This window comes from Cordyceps javanica, chromosome 6, assembly GCF_051103115.1.
Source record: "Cordyceps javanica chromosome 6, complete sequence".
Classification (NCBI taxonomy): domain Eukaryota; kingdom Fungi; phylum Ascomycota; class Sordariomycetes; order Hypocreales; family Cordycipitaceae; genus Cordyceps; species Cordyceps javanica.
Window position 1 is genome coordinate 1,981,610 of NC_139300.1, and position 17,431 is coordinate 1,999,040.

The 17,431-nt window shown below is 51.2% G+C and overlaps 3 protein-coding genes across 3 annotated transcripts; 2 read left to right on the plus strand and 1 right to left on the minus strand.

Annotated features, from left to right (window-relative positions):
• Nucleotides 1-452: 452 nt before the first annotated feature.
• Nucleotides 453-8,815, plus strand: V2A60_009039 (Mus7/MMS22 family-domain-containing protein; the record flags this gene model as incomplete). Its single annotated transcript, XM_083260307.1, has 3 exons — nucleotides 453-6,647; nucleotides 7,402-7,806; nucleotides 7,859-8,815. 3 exons carry the CDS (start codon nucleotides 453-455, stop codon nucleotides 8,813-8,815), a joined length of 7,557 nt encoding a protein of 2,518 aa, XP_083116433.1.
• A 502-nt stretch (nucleotides 8,816-9,317) lies between these two features.
• V2A60_009040 (triose-phosphate transporter family-domain-containing protein) lies at nucleotides 9,318-10,878 on the minus strand (the record flags this gene model as incomplete). Its single annotated transcript, XM_083260308.1, has 2 exons — nucleotides 9,318-10,478; nucleotides 10,549-10,878. The coding sequence occupies 2 exons, from the start codon at nucleotides 10,876-10,878 to the stop codon at nucleotides 9,318-9,320; spliced, it is 1,491 nt and encodes a 496-aa protein (XP_083116434.1).
• A 2,503-nt stretch (nucleotides 10,879-13,381) lies between these two features.
• On the plus strand, nucleotides 13,382-14,968 carry V2A60_009041 (uncharacterized protein; the record flags this gene model as incomplete). Its single annotated transcript, XM_083260309.1, has 5 exons — nucleotides 13,382-13,699; nucleotides 13,756-13,851; nucleotides 13,910-14,557; nucleotides 14,613-14,721; nucleotides 14,784-14,968. 5 exons carry the CDS (start codon nucleotides 13,382-13,384, stop codon nucleotides 14,966-14,968), a joined length of 1,356 nt encoding a protein of 451 aa, XP_083116435.1.
• Nucleotides 14,969-17,431: the final 2,463 nt, after the last annotated feature.

Sequence of the window (17,431 nt, forward strand, 5' to 3'; positions counted from 1 at the left end):
GAAGACTGCCAGAGCCAAGGGCAAAGCTCTTTCCAAAGCACCACCCATTGCCAACTGAATCAAGTTTGGCAACAATATCAATGTGAGAACAAGGCCAAGGGAGAGGATGATATCAGATGATGAGTGGTCCAGGTCGGGCGATAAAGGGCGCGGACCAGTCGGTTCACTGGCGCTACTTACTTACTGAGTAATAGCTAAGTTAGTTAGCACCCCACCAGAAAGGTAGGTACCTAAGGTACCTAATTCACCACTTTACGCCGAACATGGCTATTGACGCGTCTCCTCGGCGCGTCTTCAGGGCAACGGCCCGCTAAATCTGCAGTCTGTTTGAGAACCAACTTCACGTCATCTACACATGTCCGCCTTTTTGAACAGGAGATGCATTCCGAATATTCACGTTCGAAACCGAAACCCTAATTGCTGGCAATTTATGATGACGGACTGTTATCACCATGGCAGAATGGAAATTATTGGGGGAAGTGCCGGACTCCGACGACGACGACGCGTTTGACAATCAGAGCCACAATTCAGCGACTACGGCTCTAGGCGAAATCACAACGACAAACTCTCACGACATTTGGGAATTTACTAATTCCCCAGAGGCAACCCACAATCTACGCCATGTACCGACTGCAAGCATCTCCCTCAACTCGTCGCCTCTTTCCTCTGCTCAGAGCGTGGATGGGCTGCCAGAACTTGACGCCATGTTCCTGGACGGCAATGATATGGGTGGAACGCAAGAATCTTTGAATGGAGGGCCAAACAGTGGAAATAGCTCAGGGCTCTATGTTGAACTCGCGAACCGAGTGCCGACGTCATTCAAGGATATCCCGGCTGATGGCACACCGTCTCAGCGTGTTGTTTTACCGAGCCAGGATCTAGGTCTTCTGGAAAACACACATGATCTGCAGCGTGAAGCCGTGAGACTTGAGCGCTCACTACGTCCGCGAAAACCGATACAAGAACACCCGTATCTCCTTGAGAATGCGCAGTACAGCAGCCTTATCCGACAACACGGCATGCGTCCAGTTCAAATGGCAATGGCTCGTACCAAGAGTACGCGAGAAGAAAATATACAAGATGGCGAGTTCCAAGACGAAAGCCAGGAAAACACTCTCCCGGAAATGAATAACTCTAGTCAATTACCGAATGGCAACGACTTGGACGAAAGCGGAGATCTTGGCATATTTAACTTCCCTTCCTCTTCACCACCCAAAACATCGCCGTGGATCAGCCATGGGCGATCTAGTAACCATGGGAGCTCTCAAGGCGATACGGATAATACCAGTGTTCCTGACCAAGATTTGCCTGCACTCCATGAGATGCTATCCAAAACACCGCGAAGAATTTCACACTCAAAACGGCCTAATATTACGTCAGGCTCATCTGCTCGAAAGCGAAGAAGACACGATGTTGTCGACAGTGATCCTGTGGATGCAGAAAATAATGGCAAAACGGCTCATGAGCACTCCAGTCACGGATTGGGTGCTGGACCGCTGCCGCCTATTCCACGCCTCCAGCTGAACACGAGACCGCTCACCGATGTTCTCCCCCCCCAGACTGTATTGACATTAGATAATAGCTCGCCATCGGAAAGCGAGGGAATTGAGGACAAAGAACTACGAGAGCAACTCGGCGGCTTATCTGATGAACCTACCAATGAAAGACTCGATTATAAAAGGCGCATCAGAGGGGTTCTTCCAGCCTCCTGGCTTCGTTTGGACCAAAAGTCAAGCAGGGAGAAAGCGCAGAAGCATCTTCGCGGTCGGCAGCGAAATCATACTGCAGAGAAGGAAGCACGTCGCGGTCTAGCACGGACCAGGACCATAAGCAATGCGGCAGTATCCAGGAGCTCTACATTGTTCTTCGATGCATCAGAAGATGACGAAACAGCAGCCCAGCCTGCAACGACTGATGGCACTTTCCGCAGCCAGTCCCGAATTGTCTTGATACCTGACGAAACGCCCGCCTGGGCAAACGATGATCTGTCCGACGAGGGCTCTATCATAGAGCATGATACTATTGACAGCATGTTCACCGGGTCAAAACAACGGCACGCCTCCAGTTATGCAGACAGACATCAAAAGGCCGGAAAAGTATCCAAAAAATGTGCAACTTCCAAGCACAAACAGCAGAAAATCACAGCATCTCTGAAAACGGCTATAGCCGCGCCAAACGGTCGACCGAGGCTTCGGCTGCCACATAAGCACAATTCAGCTCGGTCCGTCCTAAAGGAACGCTCTGCTTCACGATCACCGCCGAAATCGTTGAGTGTTCTCGATGTCATCGAAGCTGGTGCGCCTCAATTCTTAAGAGTTGCGGCACGGACAGCAAGAACAAGGGTCGACCAAGGACGCAGTAGTCCTTCGAAAAAGATACTACGCCTCGCGTCAAGACTGGACCATGTCGATGCTGCCGTCTCGCTCGCTAGATGGAAGTCTGGGTTCATTCCACAAAGACAGGAAGTTTCTGACGCGAGGAAAGAGAGGCGAAGGCAGGCCTCTAGGAGACCCTTCGCTGAGCGAACTGTTAATCCATCAGCAGCTGCACATGACAAGCATAAGCCGACCAACGCGGCAACAAAAAAATCACGAAAGTTTGTAAAGCAGACTGGTAGTGGAGGATCTGCTCATTATTTGCCGTCTGGCAACCTACCAAACATTCCGACCACTGTGAACGTGACAAGCATCGAGAACAAAGACGGCGTGCCATCCTCACTAGAACTTATGCAGTATGCACGTCCAAGCGAGAGCACCCCAGCTGACAGCTTGCGCCCATCACGCCCGGCGATCTTGGAAGTGGAAGAGCTTGCAAACCTCTCGCCACTTATATTCCATCGGCGGAAGAGGTTTCTGGACAGGATCTACCGTAGTCGTGATCAAGACTCACCCGCTGACCAATCAACTATCCGCTCTGAAGGTAGCATTGATATACTTCTGACTGTGAATCATACAGAAGAATCTGCAGCTGGGCTACAGTCAAATGAGTTACTGAAGCGCCGCGACCGACTCAAGAAACCACGAAAACCCGTGCGTGTCGATGTGGATGCGCCCCAATTCCGTCACGCAGCGGATCCCCTGCCAGCTTCGTACACAGTCGATATTGAGCCAGAAAGAGCGCACATGGCTAATGCAGAAACTAAGCTTACTGGACTTGGCCCGTACGGTACACAGTACACAACTCACTTCGAGATCTTTCCACTGGGTCCAGGAGTATACTTTCACCAGTCAACCCTTCTTGGCAGTGGTATCATAGAGGATTGTCAGAAGCGCACAACACGACAGATACTCCTAAGTTCGCGGCCGCGAGTCAGTTTCCAATTTGGTACCTATTCATGTCGATGGGGTGACTGGAATGCCCGGACCTCCTCTGAACTGGGCATCATGCTCGACCTGGTTGCAGAAGAGCTCGAGAAGCAGGAGGAGCTAACCATACAAAGGGAAGCCACCGTTCTTGAAGCAGCAAAGTTTATTTCAACATATGCGAGAGCGGCTTTGAACTTCTCTGACGAGGCAGCTATCGGAATCTTCGTAACGAGAGTGCTTGAGGTGGTCGGGAGCTTCCATACCCGCTTGTCTAGCCTCGTTGCTATCAGACCACTGTCAAACAGATGTTCCCAAACGGCTACAAGAGTTTATGACAATTTACTCGTGCTTGTATTTGTCACGCTTATGGTTTGTACCGAGGTTGATGACTTGATGAAGCAAAAGCATGAAGTGGAGGACCTCATGCGAAACTTGGCTGCGGCTTCAATCTCAAACCTCCTGCTTATCGGCGTAGATCGAGTTCAGGCATCCTACACGCAACTCCGGGAAACTACAACCCGCGAGGGAGGGTTACGAGAGGACCAACCTTGCATCCACTCCTGGGCACTTTTGATGCTGATCCTAGAGGCCGGCCGTATCCCGCGTGGCTCATTTTGGGACGTGTTAAAGCAGACCATTGCAGCCAATGACCAAGTTTCTGCAACCAAAATACAGACTCATGAACAAATATGGGAGATAATGTTTACCATGCTGCCACTTAGTGAATTCAACTCCACCGGTATATTGATACCTGGAAGGCGATATGAAACAAACTGCGATGGGTGGTCAATTGTTCAACAGCTGCTTCGACAAGTCTTTGCAATATACCGAGAAAACACGCAACAAGCCTCTAGCTTCAACAATTACTGCCGAGCATTGATCGGCAGGTGTCACTATCTCGTACAGCAATGGGGATGGCGACGTAGTGGAAGCATTGTCGGTACAATATTCGACTTTTTCGGCTCACAGAATCTTGAGCATCTTCGGAATGAAGAAGCCAACGCCTCTCCAAGATTTCTGGATCACCTTGCTGAAGAGCCTTCCCTGGCGGTTGAACAGGAAGACCAGTGCTTCCACGTTTTTCTCAAACTGCTCGCCCTTAGCATCCACAAGCTTCGCGCTGCTGGTGCTGTTAATGATATTCGCAACCTTGTTGCCCGAACAATTCCTAATCACAATCGGCAACACCTGAAAGAGCAGACAGTGTATGAGCGGGACCTGGCAGCTCTCAGAAATCACCATGATCTTTTAGCAACCCTTTATTGGGCTGCTCCGCCAGAATTACGACCATCACCTGCGCTTATGGAACGGCTTGTGGCACCAGAGACGTCGCATAAAGAAGCAAGCCTGATCAACATTCAATGCTGGAACAAACTTTCTCGATTCATAGTGGCAACAGGAGAGGCGTCAAGAGAATTCAAACCGTTTCACCAATGGCGGAACAGTTTCTTTCAGAAGATGGTCCAGCAGTTCGATTCTGCTGCTGCGGACATCCAACAGCAGCTCCTGACACTACCGATGGAGGTACGCCACACTGTTACTGAGGAAACGATCAGTTCTATGATTTCGATGAATAAGGCGGCTGTTGTTGATGTGCTCCAGGCTAGCATTGCTGCGTCATTAGATGTTATGAAGCATGCTACCGATCTGGAGGCTGCAACATTCTGCCTGAATACACTGCAGCTTCAGCACGTTTACAAACAGTTTGGCATCTACCCACCTGAACTGAATTGGGATACTCTGCGAGATGCCATCTGTACTCTCGACGTTTTCTTGGGCTACATTGCAGAGTTCAAAGAAAAAGAAGAAAGTCAACAGAATGAAAGCCAAATTCTCAATTCCGCCCAAGCGGATGATGCCATTTTGTTATTGGAACACGAAGTTTCAACGTTATACTTCTCTATGGTGCGATGCATTCTATCTAATAGCGCAGCGAACCCTAGCCTCGCAGTATCTGATGACTCGGCGGGGACCGAAAAAATTGTTGCTGTAGCTGTGCGACTCGCAGCAATTTTCATCAACGGTGGGCTGACCAAGCTGCATGATCTCTTCAAGCGAGGAAGATATGGATTGTTTGATGGCCCTATTCATAAGCTGAAGATTGATCAAAGACAGTATCTTGTGTTGGTCGTAGCCGCACTACTCAGGGCCGGAATCTACGACTTTGCGGATGTAGAGTTTACTTTATGTGAGCTTTGGTTGCTTGCGCTCGTCAGGCCGAAACGTTACTTGAAGTACGAGAGTCAACTTGCCGACATTTTGCGTCAACGTGGCGAGTACTTTGTTCCGCCATCCGACACTGGGCTGACAAACCACGAAAGCAACGACACTTTATTTGAATTCGCGATATCTACCATGCGCAGCTCGATCCGTGATGCCGGCCCAAATCTGAAGCGAATCCTGGTCGCGGAGCATTCCAAGGCACTGAAACTAGTCATGGAACAGATGAAGGAAGACTTAAAAGCAACATCCTCGCAGCCAGCTACTCATGTCCCCTACGTCGCATTTGCTCGACGTATCATCTCTCTCATCCGTACTCATGGCTCTGAGATTTGCACGCTAGACAGCTTTTACTACCAAATCAGCAAGGATTATTCCCCACCTGTTGACGATCCGCAGCTACAGATTGCTGCCATGAAATCGTACGGCTTGCGTCTACGGGAGGGTGACACAAAAGTGATTCAGCAAGTTTTTTTCTTCTTGTTCAATAATTTCAAGATCGCTTTGGTATCGGACAACCTCAGCGAAGAGAAGCAGATGCTACAGAAGGGGATGAGGCAAGACCGCGGGGTTACTCAATTTATTCTTGGGAAAATGCTTCCAGCTATCATCGAAGCCACTGCTTCTAAGACAATTGCGTACCCTCTCTTGGACTTATACGTGTGGGCAGCCGCCAGTAGGCTCAAGAAATCCACGACGACGTATACTTGGACTGACGCAGACATTCTTGGAGTCAGGGCTATCTTGCAAGCTATTCTGAATGGTGTTGAAGGATGGATTGCAGAACGAGCACTGCTCACAGCTGAGACACTACACACACTGCGAACATTTTTTGCAGGATTCAATTTGCTCTGGCCTTCGATTTACCAATACTCACTGAACCAAGACGAGTTTTCCAGGCCATGGAATGACATTTTAAAACTGATCGAGACGATCAGTCGACATGCCAGTACCAGCAAGACTATTCTCAGCTACGAAGGGCATCGAAACTCCCAGATGCGACTCAACGAGGTTTTCGCGGCTGTCTCTGTCAAGACCACGTCAAATCGAAGTATAGTTGATAAGGATATTAACGGATTCGCCGACAACATTAAGCAAGATGTTGATCGAAACTGGGTCGAGGTAGACGGGCGAATATCCATTCAGACGCCAGGGAAGCCACATGGTGGGGGTACTCCGCAGGGTGTCTTGCAAGCTAGATGGGATGCTTCCGTGCTTATGACCGATACCATAGCACAGTTTACTGAGTGGTTTCACTGGAAGAAGAAGATGGATGGATCTTATGACGCAACTGACGCCCAGAAGCCCGAAGCGGGGATGTTTTAGATCTGTAAATGCATGATCTTTTGATGCTTTGGATGTATGAATAAATAGAAGACCAAGGCCTGAAGTGTGAGCGTCGACATGAACATAAAAAACGGTGTCATCAACAAAGAATATAACAGAGATGCAGCTCGCGAAGGCATTAGATGTCGGGTGATAAAAAAGCAATTTCATGCGTGTATATTTTATTATGCTCCGTGGTTTCGTAGACAGGCTTTCCTATCATTAAGTTGCATGCACATGTAGCCCCGGACGCCTACAGTGCGGCTAGCATCTTTAATTAACTGGGGCTCCTTGAAGGACTGCTGATTCGACGACCAAGCAACACAACTATCACTTCCAGAGCTTTGCATAGGCCACAAGCACCCTGTGAAGCATGCTACTGCCTTTTAAACTGCCGGAAGAGTCGATACTGGCCCCATTATTTCTACAATTCCCATGCCGTGAGCACCAAATACGATCTTTGGCCAGCTTGGTCACGGTATTCAAACCTAGCTCGTGAGCTTTTGCAGTCTGCGCGGAACATTCGCTAACCAGACGCGGTCGCGTATAGCCTGGTGCGATTCCCTGTCGAAATCTCATCATCCATGGTGCCGAAGCTACTGGAAAATCCAGCGTGTCAGCCAATCTTTTCGACTGCCTCTGCGAAACGAACCAAGACCAGAGCGATGCGCAGGCCCTGCTCAGCCACGCTCGCGTTGATGCTGCGCAGTGCATCACAGTGCGGCACCTCTACGAGCGCATCGTGAGCGCTGTAGCATCTGCTCTACAGGTGCACGACCTCGCGCCAAAGCGCTGCGAGACAATGGCGCAACTGGCGGTCGCTCTCGGCGAGATGCTCGACGGTAGAAGCCGAGACAACCCGCGATGGCGGTTTGCCCTCGTGCTCGACTCAATAGACAGGCAACGCGACGCGCCGGCGACACTGCTTCCCGCGCTGGCCCGACTTTCTGAAATGGTAAGATGTTGAGCTGAACAGGCCCGCTGAACACTTCATTGACAGGACGCAGATACCCAGCCTTACTTGCGTTTGGATAGTTACGTCGCTACCCGCAGGCTTCTTGCGCTCATCAGGGTCAGCAAACCTGCACTTTCCAGCATATACAAAACAAGAATATGTGCGCATCCTCGCGCTCTCGCCGCCGGCGCCAATTAAGGGAACGACGCAGCAGGAAACGAGCGATCTGTGGGCGAGGTTCTGCGCCGCCGTGCACGACTCTCTCATACGAGCGGCCTCGAGAACGCTGCCGTCTTTCAAGGACTGCTGCCACGCGTTGTGGCCCCGGTTCACCAGCCCGATAGTCGCGCAGACGCACACGCCGAAGGAGTTCTCCAAGCTGCTGGTGGCTGCGCGTGTGCACTTCCAAGACGAATCCTTGCTCAACCGCAGTATCGTCGCCGTGCGACCCGGCGATACCACGGACGCCGCAGCTCTAGGCAAGACTACCGGGTCCGTATTGGCCAAGGCGGCCAAGCCCGCGAGCAATGTAGCCGAGCTCACATCCCTGCTGCCCACAATAGCGCGGCTCCTCCTCCTCACCGCGTACCTTGCCTCACACAACCCATCCAAGCACGATCTCACGCTCTTTTCTACGTTCCACCACGGCAGAAAGCGGCGGCGCGGTGGCAGCACCACGTCCCGCGGCGGGGCCGGCCGCAGCAAGCATCGCAAGATTGCGCGCAAGCTTCTGGGCTCGCACGCGTTCGTGCTGGAACGCATGATGGCCATCTTCGAGGCCGCGCGCGCGGAGTGGATCGACGACGGGCGGTTCCTGGGCGCGGCGGGCGTCGATGGCGACGTGGGAATGGCCCTCGCGACGCTGGTCAGCCTGCGGCTACTGGTGCGCGTCGGCGCTGGCGATATGGTGGACCGCTCGGGCAAGTGGAGGATCAACGTGAGCTGGGAAGCTGTCCGCGGCATAGGCCGAAGCATTGGTGTCGAAGTTGAAGAGTGGTTGATTGAATAGAGATATCTGTGAAAGAAACTAGTTGCAAGCACAGAACTACATAATGTATCATTGAATAGACAAGCGGCATGGTTTCATCATCACCTTCGCTCTGCAGGTGGCCATTGAATGATATTTGAGTTGCGCCTCTTCTGATGCGTTGCTTTCTATAATGTGCATGGTCTGGAGCCACAACATACGTTATACATGTCAACTGATTTCTTTCTATCTAATTGTTTTCTATATTTGGATTGGATGGCGCTTTTTGCGTGTCTAAGTGCTTTCTTGGTGTTGCAGAAGAAATACGCAAATAGCTGGCCTGTTCGAGAAAAAAAAAACAGAGCCTGTTCCCGGCCCATGCGTGCCAAATGTAGTTTGAAACCGACGCCGAGACTCCAGTCGATCCGACGGAAAGTAGAGTATGCCAAAATTGAGCAGCGCAAGCCAATCGCCTGCCAATGCGCGAATAATAAAATTAGAAGGTGATTTTTCAGAAATGAAAAGCATCACAGTTTCGCCGTCCTTAGTCGTCAGATCTCTTGGAGTCGCCTGAACTTGGGCCAAAGTATCCGTAACCATGTGAGGTAGGGCGCTCCTGCGGGACAAAGCCGTTTCGGCCGCGGCTCGATACCTCGTTAATGGGCAGCAGTGGCGTTCCAGCGCCGGACTGCGTCATGGCCTGGGCCTTGCGGTCGGCCTTGTTGCTCTCGCTCGTTCGGTCGTACAGGTAGAGGCCGAAGATGGTCAGCGCGATGCCGACACCCTGCAGCGGGGTCATCGGGCTGCGGAACCAGAGGATAGCGAGAACGATGACAAAAACGCGTTTCAGCAAGCTGGCCACAGAGTAGGTGACGGGAGAGACCATCGAGAGAAGGACAAAGGCGAGGATGTTTTGGCCAAAGTGGAAGACGCCGTTGAAGACGAACTCGACTGTCAAGCGACCGTGGTCAAAGGCATTGGGTTTGTTGCTCAGCTCGACCGCACCGTCTTGCAGAACGTCGCGAAGCAGAGTAATGCCCTCGGCGAAAAACCAAATGGGCAGGGTGAGAGCAAATGCCATACCAGAAGAGTAGCAGAGTAGATTGAGCTTGTCAAGCTTCTTGGAATGGGCTCCAGCGACGCCGCTTTCGACCTTGGCTGCTTCATTAAACAGTTTCTTGGAAAAGATATTCTGCGTGACGAAAACAAGAGCGGCGAGAAACGCCTGAATGACTCCAAGCAATTGCCCCCCAAAACCTTGCTTTCCAGAGCAGGCCAACATGACCCCGAGCGTCAATGGCACGAGAGAGAGATAGGTTGCCTGCGGGTAGCGAATATTGTAGATGAAACGGTATGCCAGGACCGTAAATAGAGGTGATAGACCCTTAATTGTGTGCACAAGCGATACAGGAATGCGCGATGTGGCGCTCGAACTGAGCAAATGGCCAATGATCTGAAATGCGGCGAGTGGAAGGGTCGTTATGATAACGTCGCGAGTGGGCGGCCGAATGGGATGTTGAAGCGCGGTAATCTTTTCGCGCAGAACGGGAAAAATAGTGGCGAGCCAGGCCATGGCTATGCAAAGCGTCGAGACGAATGCAAACTGGACCAATGTGAGCGTGGCCGGCATGTTGAAGGCATTGAGGATCGATTTCGAGGAGGTGTTGGTGAGAGCGGAAGACATGTACCACGTTATGCAGAGGATCTATCTTGTAGATTAGCAAAGGAGTCAGGAGCGATTGCGCACAATGGTGCACCTATCAATACAGACATACGATTAACTTGGGAGATACAGGCGCCTTGAGGGCATCAGCGAGTTCGTGAGCGTTTTGGCTGAGACTGCCATTCCTGGTGCGAATTGTGCGAAAGGCGTCGCTCAGGCTCTTTTGCCGTTTATGGCCGCGGGCGGCACCATTGTGAGTATTGTTCCAGATGCCCAGGCCCGGCGACGGCAGATGATGCTGGCCGTTTTCGCGCTTGGCGGAATTTCCGCGATCCGAAAGGGATACGCTCCCGTTGGAGTATCCCGAGGGTGACTTGTAGGGGCTCTGGGCGCGTACGCCGTCGATGGCCTGGGATGTGTCCAGCTCGGGAAACTTTTCCATTTGGGCAGGCGGTCGCGGAATCTATATGGCTCGGCGCCGGAGGCAAGGTGAACTCGGCGAGCGCGCGTTGTCGTGCTGTTCCAAATATAACGTCGTCGTCGAGGCCAGTAAGGAGGGATCCTTGTGGATGGCCAGCTGGCAGCAGCGCTGTCTGTAACGATCGACAGGAGGAGAGCAGCAAAGAGGCAGCGGCGTATAAAACAAAGGACTAGGGCCGACAAGACATGGCAGGCGTTGCGAGGGACATTAACAATCGTATAAGACAAGAAAGGAAAGGAGAAATAGTGAGAAAAGAAAAAAGAGAGAGAGATTGTGACAATGGTGGCTGAGAATAATTAAGAGAAGATGTCGTACCGAAAACGTGGGAGAAGATGAGTTGGGCTGACGCACCACGCCTAGAGTGGGCTCATGTACAGCGTCTATAACCCTCTGCTATTTGGGGGGGTTTGGGGGGAGAAGGAAGCCTTGTGGAGGAACCCAAGCGGGCCACAGTGGGCTCTGTCACCGCCACGCAGCCTTGCAGTGCCATGTTGCACCTCAAACCCACCCTATCACAGCAGAGGCAATTGGTCTGTTTTTTTTTTTGTAAGGTAGCAAGGTAGTTAGTATTACTCAAGTAACAATCTCGGGCCAGTATCAGCAGATGCTTGCAACAGTACAAAAGTAGCACCATCAAGTTTCTCTCTAGCATGAAAGAGGCTAAGGTTGAGAAATTTGCTGATTTTTCTACAATACAAATTTCTTTGTTCCAATCTATTTCACGGCCGATGACTGGCAAGTAGACAATCCTGCTGCAACTTTATGTGGCCTATCCTTCTCTAGCCATTGCGATTATATGTCTTCGGACACTTTTATTAAGGAGCGGCCTTGACACATGAGGAAACGGTCTTAAAGCCAAGCTTGGACATGAATTCCTAGTGTCCAGGTCTACTACTATACTAGTCGAAGGTGACAAGCATGTTGCAGGTACAAGCCATTCAGTCAGCCTACCAAGGGAGGTCGTCTGATCCGCAGACTTTCATAGAGCAGATTGAGAAACAATCTTGCAGTGGGAAACGAATGTTCAAAGTTATCTTGGAGGTCATCTTTGGGGCGAATGGCAACTTTCGGATTCAAATGCCTCGCCTGTGGCCCTGTGCAGACGGAAGCAGCTGGTAGATTGATACACGCTCGAGTACGACTGGACTGGTTAGTACGTAATGCACGACTACTTATTATTGTGTCGACAAAATCGGAAATCGCTGCAGTCACGGCTTCCCTATACGGGATCAGGCTTGATATAATGTACTGTAGCACCACCGCATTACACTACATTGACACCTGCAAGGGCTGCAATTACACATCAAACTGTTAGATTGCTACAGAAACAGCAGCTTTGCACACTGGCCTGACAAGATGAGATGGGTCTTCGCGAACAGAGCTGTTGATGAGAGGCCGTATACAAATTTCTGAGGGCCCACGACATGATCCCGCGTTGATGGAGGATGATCTACGATGGCATGGACGACTTGTAACGCAGCGGAAATCATGAGACGGATCAGATAGAACACAGATTGGGCGACCTTGCGCTGAGCGAGCGCAGGGCCTGTAACAGTTAAGCCGCACCCGACAAAGTCAAGTAAGGTAGGTACGTTTCTATGCGGAGAGCCTATCCAGCGATGTGTCATGGTGAGCTCTGAGCCATTGTCTTATCCCACCTTGGTAAACTTCTCTAGGGAAAAAATCACCATTCAAAATTAAACGCTTTTTCAAGCCAGCCTTATCAGGAACTAGCCCCTTGATCTCGGAGTTGGGCTGGTTGGCTAAACTTCACACTCGCCACAGTCTCGACACCGCCCGCACTGGTACTGGCTGTCACCACAGAATGCTTTTTCTCCACAGTGGAAATAGCACTAGCTTCTTCGGGGTGCCTTTTAATTATTCTCCCACTTTGCTCAGGCTTGCTTCCAACCCCGTCACATCACCAGTCACCCCGAAAGAAATTGGGTTTGTATTTTTCCAGCAGCGCGTGTTCGTCCGACTTACTTTGCGATCGGTTGTTGAGGTTTTCTTTTTCGAGATCCTTGTCTGCTTGGTTTCCGAGTTTCTTGTATCGTTTTTATCCTGTCTGGCTTCTAAATCTTCCCCTCGTCCTTCGGCCGCCTACTTGACAGCATCACGCAACCCCCCCAACTTTTCGACATTCAGGTCTGCACCCCTTTCTCCGGAAATTCCGCCTGCATAGCCGTTCAAGAGTCTTGTCGCTTCTGCAGTCTTTCCTTATTGTGCTAGTGACTTTGACTTTCTTTCGCGTTTCCGCGCCTCTCTGCCCCTGCGTTGGGCATTGATATCTCGTCCTGACGCTGGTCTGCCCCTCTCCCCCGTCACCGATATTTTAATTAGACGCCCAACTCGGCTGATACTTCACCGTCTCGCGTTATCGTTTCAACACCATCGATTCTGGTCGACTCTCCGTCCCACTTACGGTTCCGATTACTTCGACTCATTAATATCTGTCGCTAACATGACTGATCCTTCGGCCACTGCACCCCCCGCCTCCGCGCCTCCGCAAAATGGCTCTGGCAATGCCATGGCACCTCCTCCACTGCATATTCCTGCAAACAACAATCCTATCCCGACCGCCATCACCTCTCCCATGGGCGAGAACAGTGGCGTCATGTCGCCCACGAGCCCAGGTGGATTCCGACGAGCGGCTCCCGAACCCAACAAGCGCGCTCTCTACGTTGGTGGCCTCGATCAGCGAGTCACCGAGGACGTCTTGCGTCAAATCTTCGAGACTACTGGCCATGTTCAGAACGTCAAGATAATTCCAGACAAGAATGTAATGCGCACCACTCCTCTCCGGTCATGACTCTTGGCTAACTGCTTGACTTGCAGGCAAAGGGGTTCAATTATGGTTTCGTCGAGTACGACGACCCTGGTGCGGCTGAACGTGCCATGCAAACCTTGAATGGCCGCCGAGTCCACCAGTCAGTAAGTACTATGCGAATGGAAGCAATTTGAAACACAGAAAGCGTCTAACGCGATGTAGGAGATCCGTGTCAACTGGGCCTACCAGTCCAACACCTCTGGCAAGGAAGACACCTCTGGCCACTTCCATATTTTCGTTGGCGATCTTTCAAACGAAGTCAACGACGAAATACTCACACAAGCCTTCTCTGCCTTTGGCTCCGTTTCTGAAGCCCGTGTCATGTGGGACATGAAGACGGGCCGCTCCCGTGGCTACGGGTTCGTTGCCTTTCGTGACCGCCCCGAGGCTGAAAAGGCTTTGAGCTCCATGGACGGTGAGTGGCTAGGCTCTCGAGCCATCCGATGCAACTGGGCCAACCAAAAGGGTCAACCATCAATGGCTCAGCAGCAGGCGATGCAGGCTATGGGCCTCACGCCCACCACCCCATTCGGTCACCACCAGTTTCCAACTCATGGTGTTGGTAGCTACGATGTCATCCTGGCCCAAACTCCGAACTGGCAGACGACCGTCTATGTTGGCAACCTGACACCCTACACGACTCCCAACGATGTTGTCCCCTTGTTCCAGAACTTCGGCTTTGTTGTTGAGTCTCGCTTCCAGGCGGACCGCGGCTTTGCCTTTATCAAGATGGACACTCATGAGAACGCATCCATGGCCATTTGCCAAATGAACGGATACAATGTTAATGGAAGGCCGCTTAAGTGTAGTGTAAGTTGACGAAACCTCATCACCACCTGCCTACCGTTCTCTAACACGTAACCAGTGGGGCAAGGACAAGACGCCTAACCAGGGATTCGATCCTGCGCAGCCTTATAGCCCTCAGAGTGCCCAAGGCCCTGGTTTCCAAGGTTCCTACTACCCTCAGTATGGTGGTACGTCTCCGCAAGGTTCAATTTAATTAAGCAGTGCAGTGCTGACATGACTTCGTCGGCAGGCCAGTATGGTGGCCAACCTGGCAACTATCCGGCCGCTCAAACCGGCTCCCCCGGAGGCTTCGCCGGCTCCCCCATGGGGTACAACGCGCCTCCACAGAGTGCTGGTGGCTACGGTCGCGGCCAACCTCCAAATGGTGGGCAGTGGACGCAGCCTCCTGGTCAGTTTGCGGGCTACCAGTCTTGAAAGTATGAGTAAAGATGCAAACAGCCTTTGGTGATGACTTGTGCGGTAAGCAAAACATCACAATGAGTGCACAGAACGTGGGAGTAAAGGTTGAAGCGGCTTTTTTTCTTTCTTGTTTCCATTTCTGATATCCTATTTCCTCACATTTCTCCGCCCTCGCATAGTTTGCGGAGGGAATCATAATGGTTTTCTTGGACGTTGAATGCCTTTTTTTCTGTTTGCTCACTCTCCTCTCTTATTTTCTTCGTACTCATTGAACTTCTTTTCTTCCTTTGGGAAGTTTGTGTGTCTTGATCTCGTTGTTTTCCCTCTCCTTTCTTCACTTTGGTACTCTCGTCTTCATGTTGCATGTTTTTTTCTTCGGAAGTGCCCGCAGCGTAACGTATCCTGGTCTGAATACCCGATTTCCCTTTCTTTTTTCAAACTCTCCCGAGCGATTGGGGTCAAAAGCTGGCAAAAAGTTTTGATATTTTATTTTCTTCCTCCCTTTACTTTTACTAGCATCTTCTTTTTGACGACCTTCCTGGATACCCCCTCACGAAATTCGCATGCTAAATGGAATTTTTGCATGACATGCCACATTAGCCTGCCTTCAAGTGCGTAACGCAAGCGTTCTGATGGTGGTAGCAGCGATGACGGAATTGTGCTCTCTTACAAATACATAGAGCGGCGTGTTAAATGTTCAGGCGATGGAGCGCCTCGCGCATGGTAAAATAGGGTACTTACTACTTACAGCAACCTCCTTGACAACTAAAAGTAGTCCTTACGGAGATTGAAATTTCAAACCGCTACCTTTTTTGGCACTGCAGTGATGATTTTAGGTCCGAACGATGCTTCCGGCAGGAAAAGCAAGCTCAGAGCGGCTTGGTGCCCTTGGGTAAGCGTCCTGGTGAACCAAGGCAGGCACTACCATGATACACCCACAATGACGCAGGCCAATCGTGACATTGAAATATAGCCTCCAGCTCATTGCCCTTCCTTTGCGTTTCTACTGCCTCTTATACTGTCCTCTGTAAGCAGTGTGCACTGCATAATCTCCTCAATGCAGCTGCAAAACTGCTGATTGTACATAGGCTGATAGGGTTGGAGGCAAATATTGGCTACAGACATGAGTGCCCGCAGACTTCCAGGATGAAACGTTTTCTGCAGATTTGGTGCAGCGACTTGAGACGACCCGCTGCATAAGTACCTTGTCCGCACTTATTAAAAGACACAATAGGCTTCCAAACTTTGGATTCCACGGGCGAGTTGTGCCGAGTATGCAGACGGTGAGTGGTATGATAGGTCAGGTTTCCGGGAGATGAGGCATTTGAGATAGCCAGATGTAAGACTGAGATGCTTTTGAGGCTTCGTTACAAAGCATTGGTATGCTGTTTTTTTTTTCTGGGTGGTACAGCGTCTCCTAGGAAGGATCAAGTCGAGGCAAAAAGCCCCTTCTTTCTTGGCCCCATCGTGATTGGGCAGCCATCAGGTGGCAGCGTGGTCTCGTCGAGTCGTTGTAGCCCACCACACCATTCCAAGAGCAGTGGCAAAGCACCTCATCCGAATTTCTTTTGATAGTTATTAAGCTCTACTGGCTCGTTGCCAAGCGGTGCCAACGAATGGCCGTCGAGGTGCCTTGGTTGCTTGGGTCTAAGGATGTTGGGAAAGTCGAGAAACACTTGCGTCAGCGGGCCAGGGGGTGGATTTGGTGACGGGAGTTGGCAATGGGAGGCAACCTTGGCCTGCTATAAAAGCACTCCATACATGAGTAGGTAAGTGCCTACTTAGCTACCCAATTCTTCCGAAAATACCCATGAATGCGACGCATTCAGCTTGTTTTATTGGCAGAGGTGAGTACTACTTATCCGTATGGCTGGCGCAAGCAAAGCTGGCAGCTGTGAACGCTGGTAGCACAGGGCCGGGCCTCCACAGGGCGGCGACGACTAAACCTGATGCAGGCCACGCAAGAGCTCTCCGCAGTGCTGACAAGCCTGCCCAACTCATGGATGGTAGGCAGGCTGTAGCATGAAAGGGCGAGAGAAGTTAGGGCGCAAAACGAAAGCGTAAACGGAGGTCATTTAAATAATGTGATGACTCAAGTAGACTCAAGTAGTAAATTGATGGGCAAGACAAGGCACAGTCCGTTCCTACCGATCGAACCATGCATACACACGGCCTCCTCAATGCGCAGACCTCGCAGCCTTCCTCGTCGTAGGTAGCGAGTAGGTACCTACCTAAGTTAGGTAGCTGCGAGTCTGTCGAGAAGGTACCTCCCCAGCCACTGTCAGCCGCTGCCCGTCACATGTACCGTGCCTCGCCCAGCTAGCACCACCACAACTCACCAACACAACTCCACGCCGCCTTTTGACGCGCGCCATTATACAGCTTTCGCCCCCAGCTTGCTTGACTGTCGTCTTTCTGTCTCTCCAACCCCATCCTTCCAGGCAGGCCCTTGCCGACGGCTTTGTTTCCTTCTTCCCA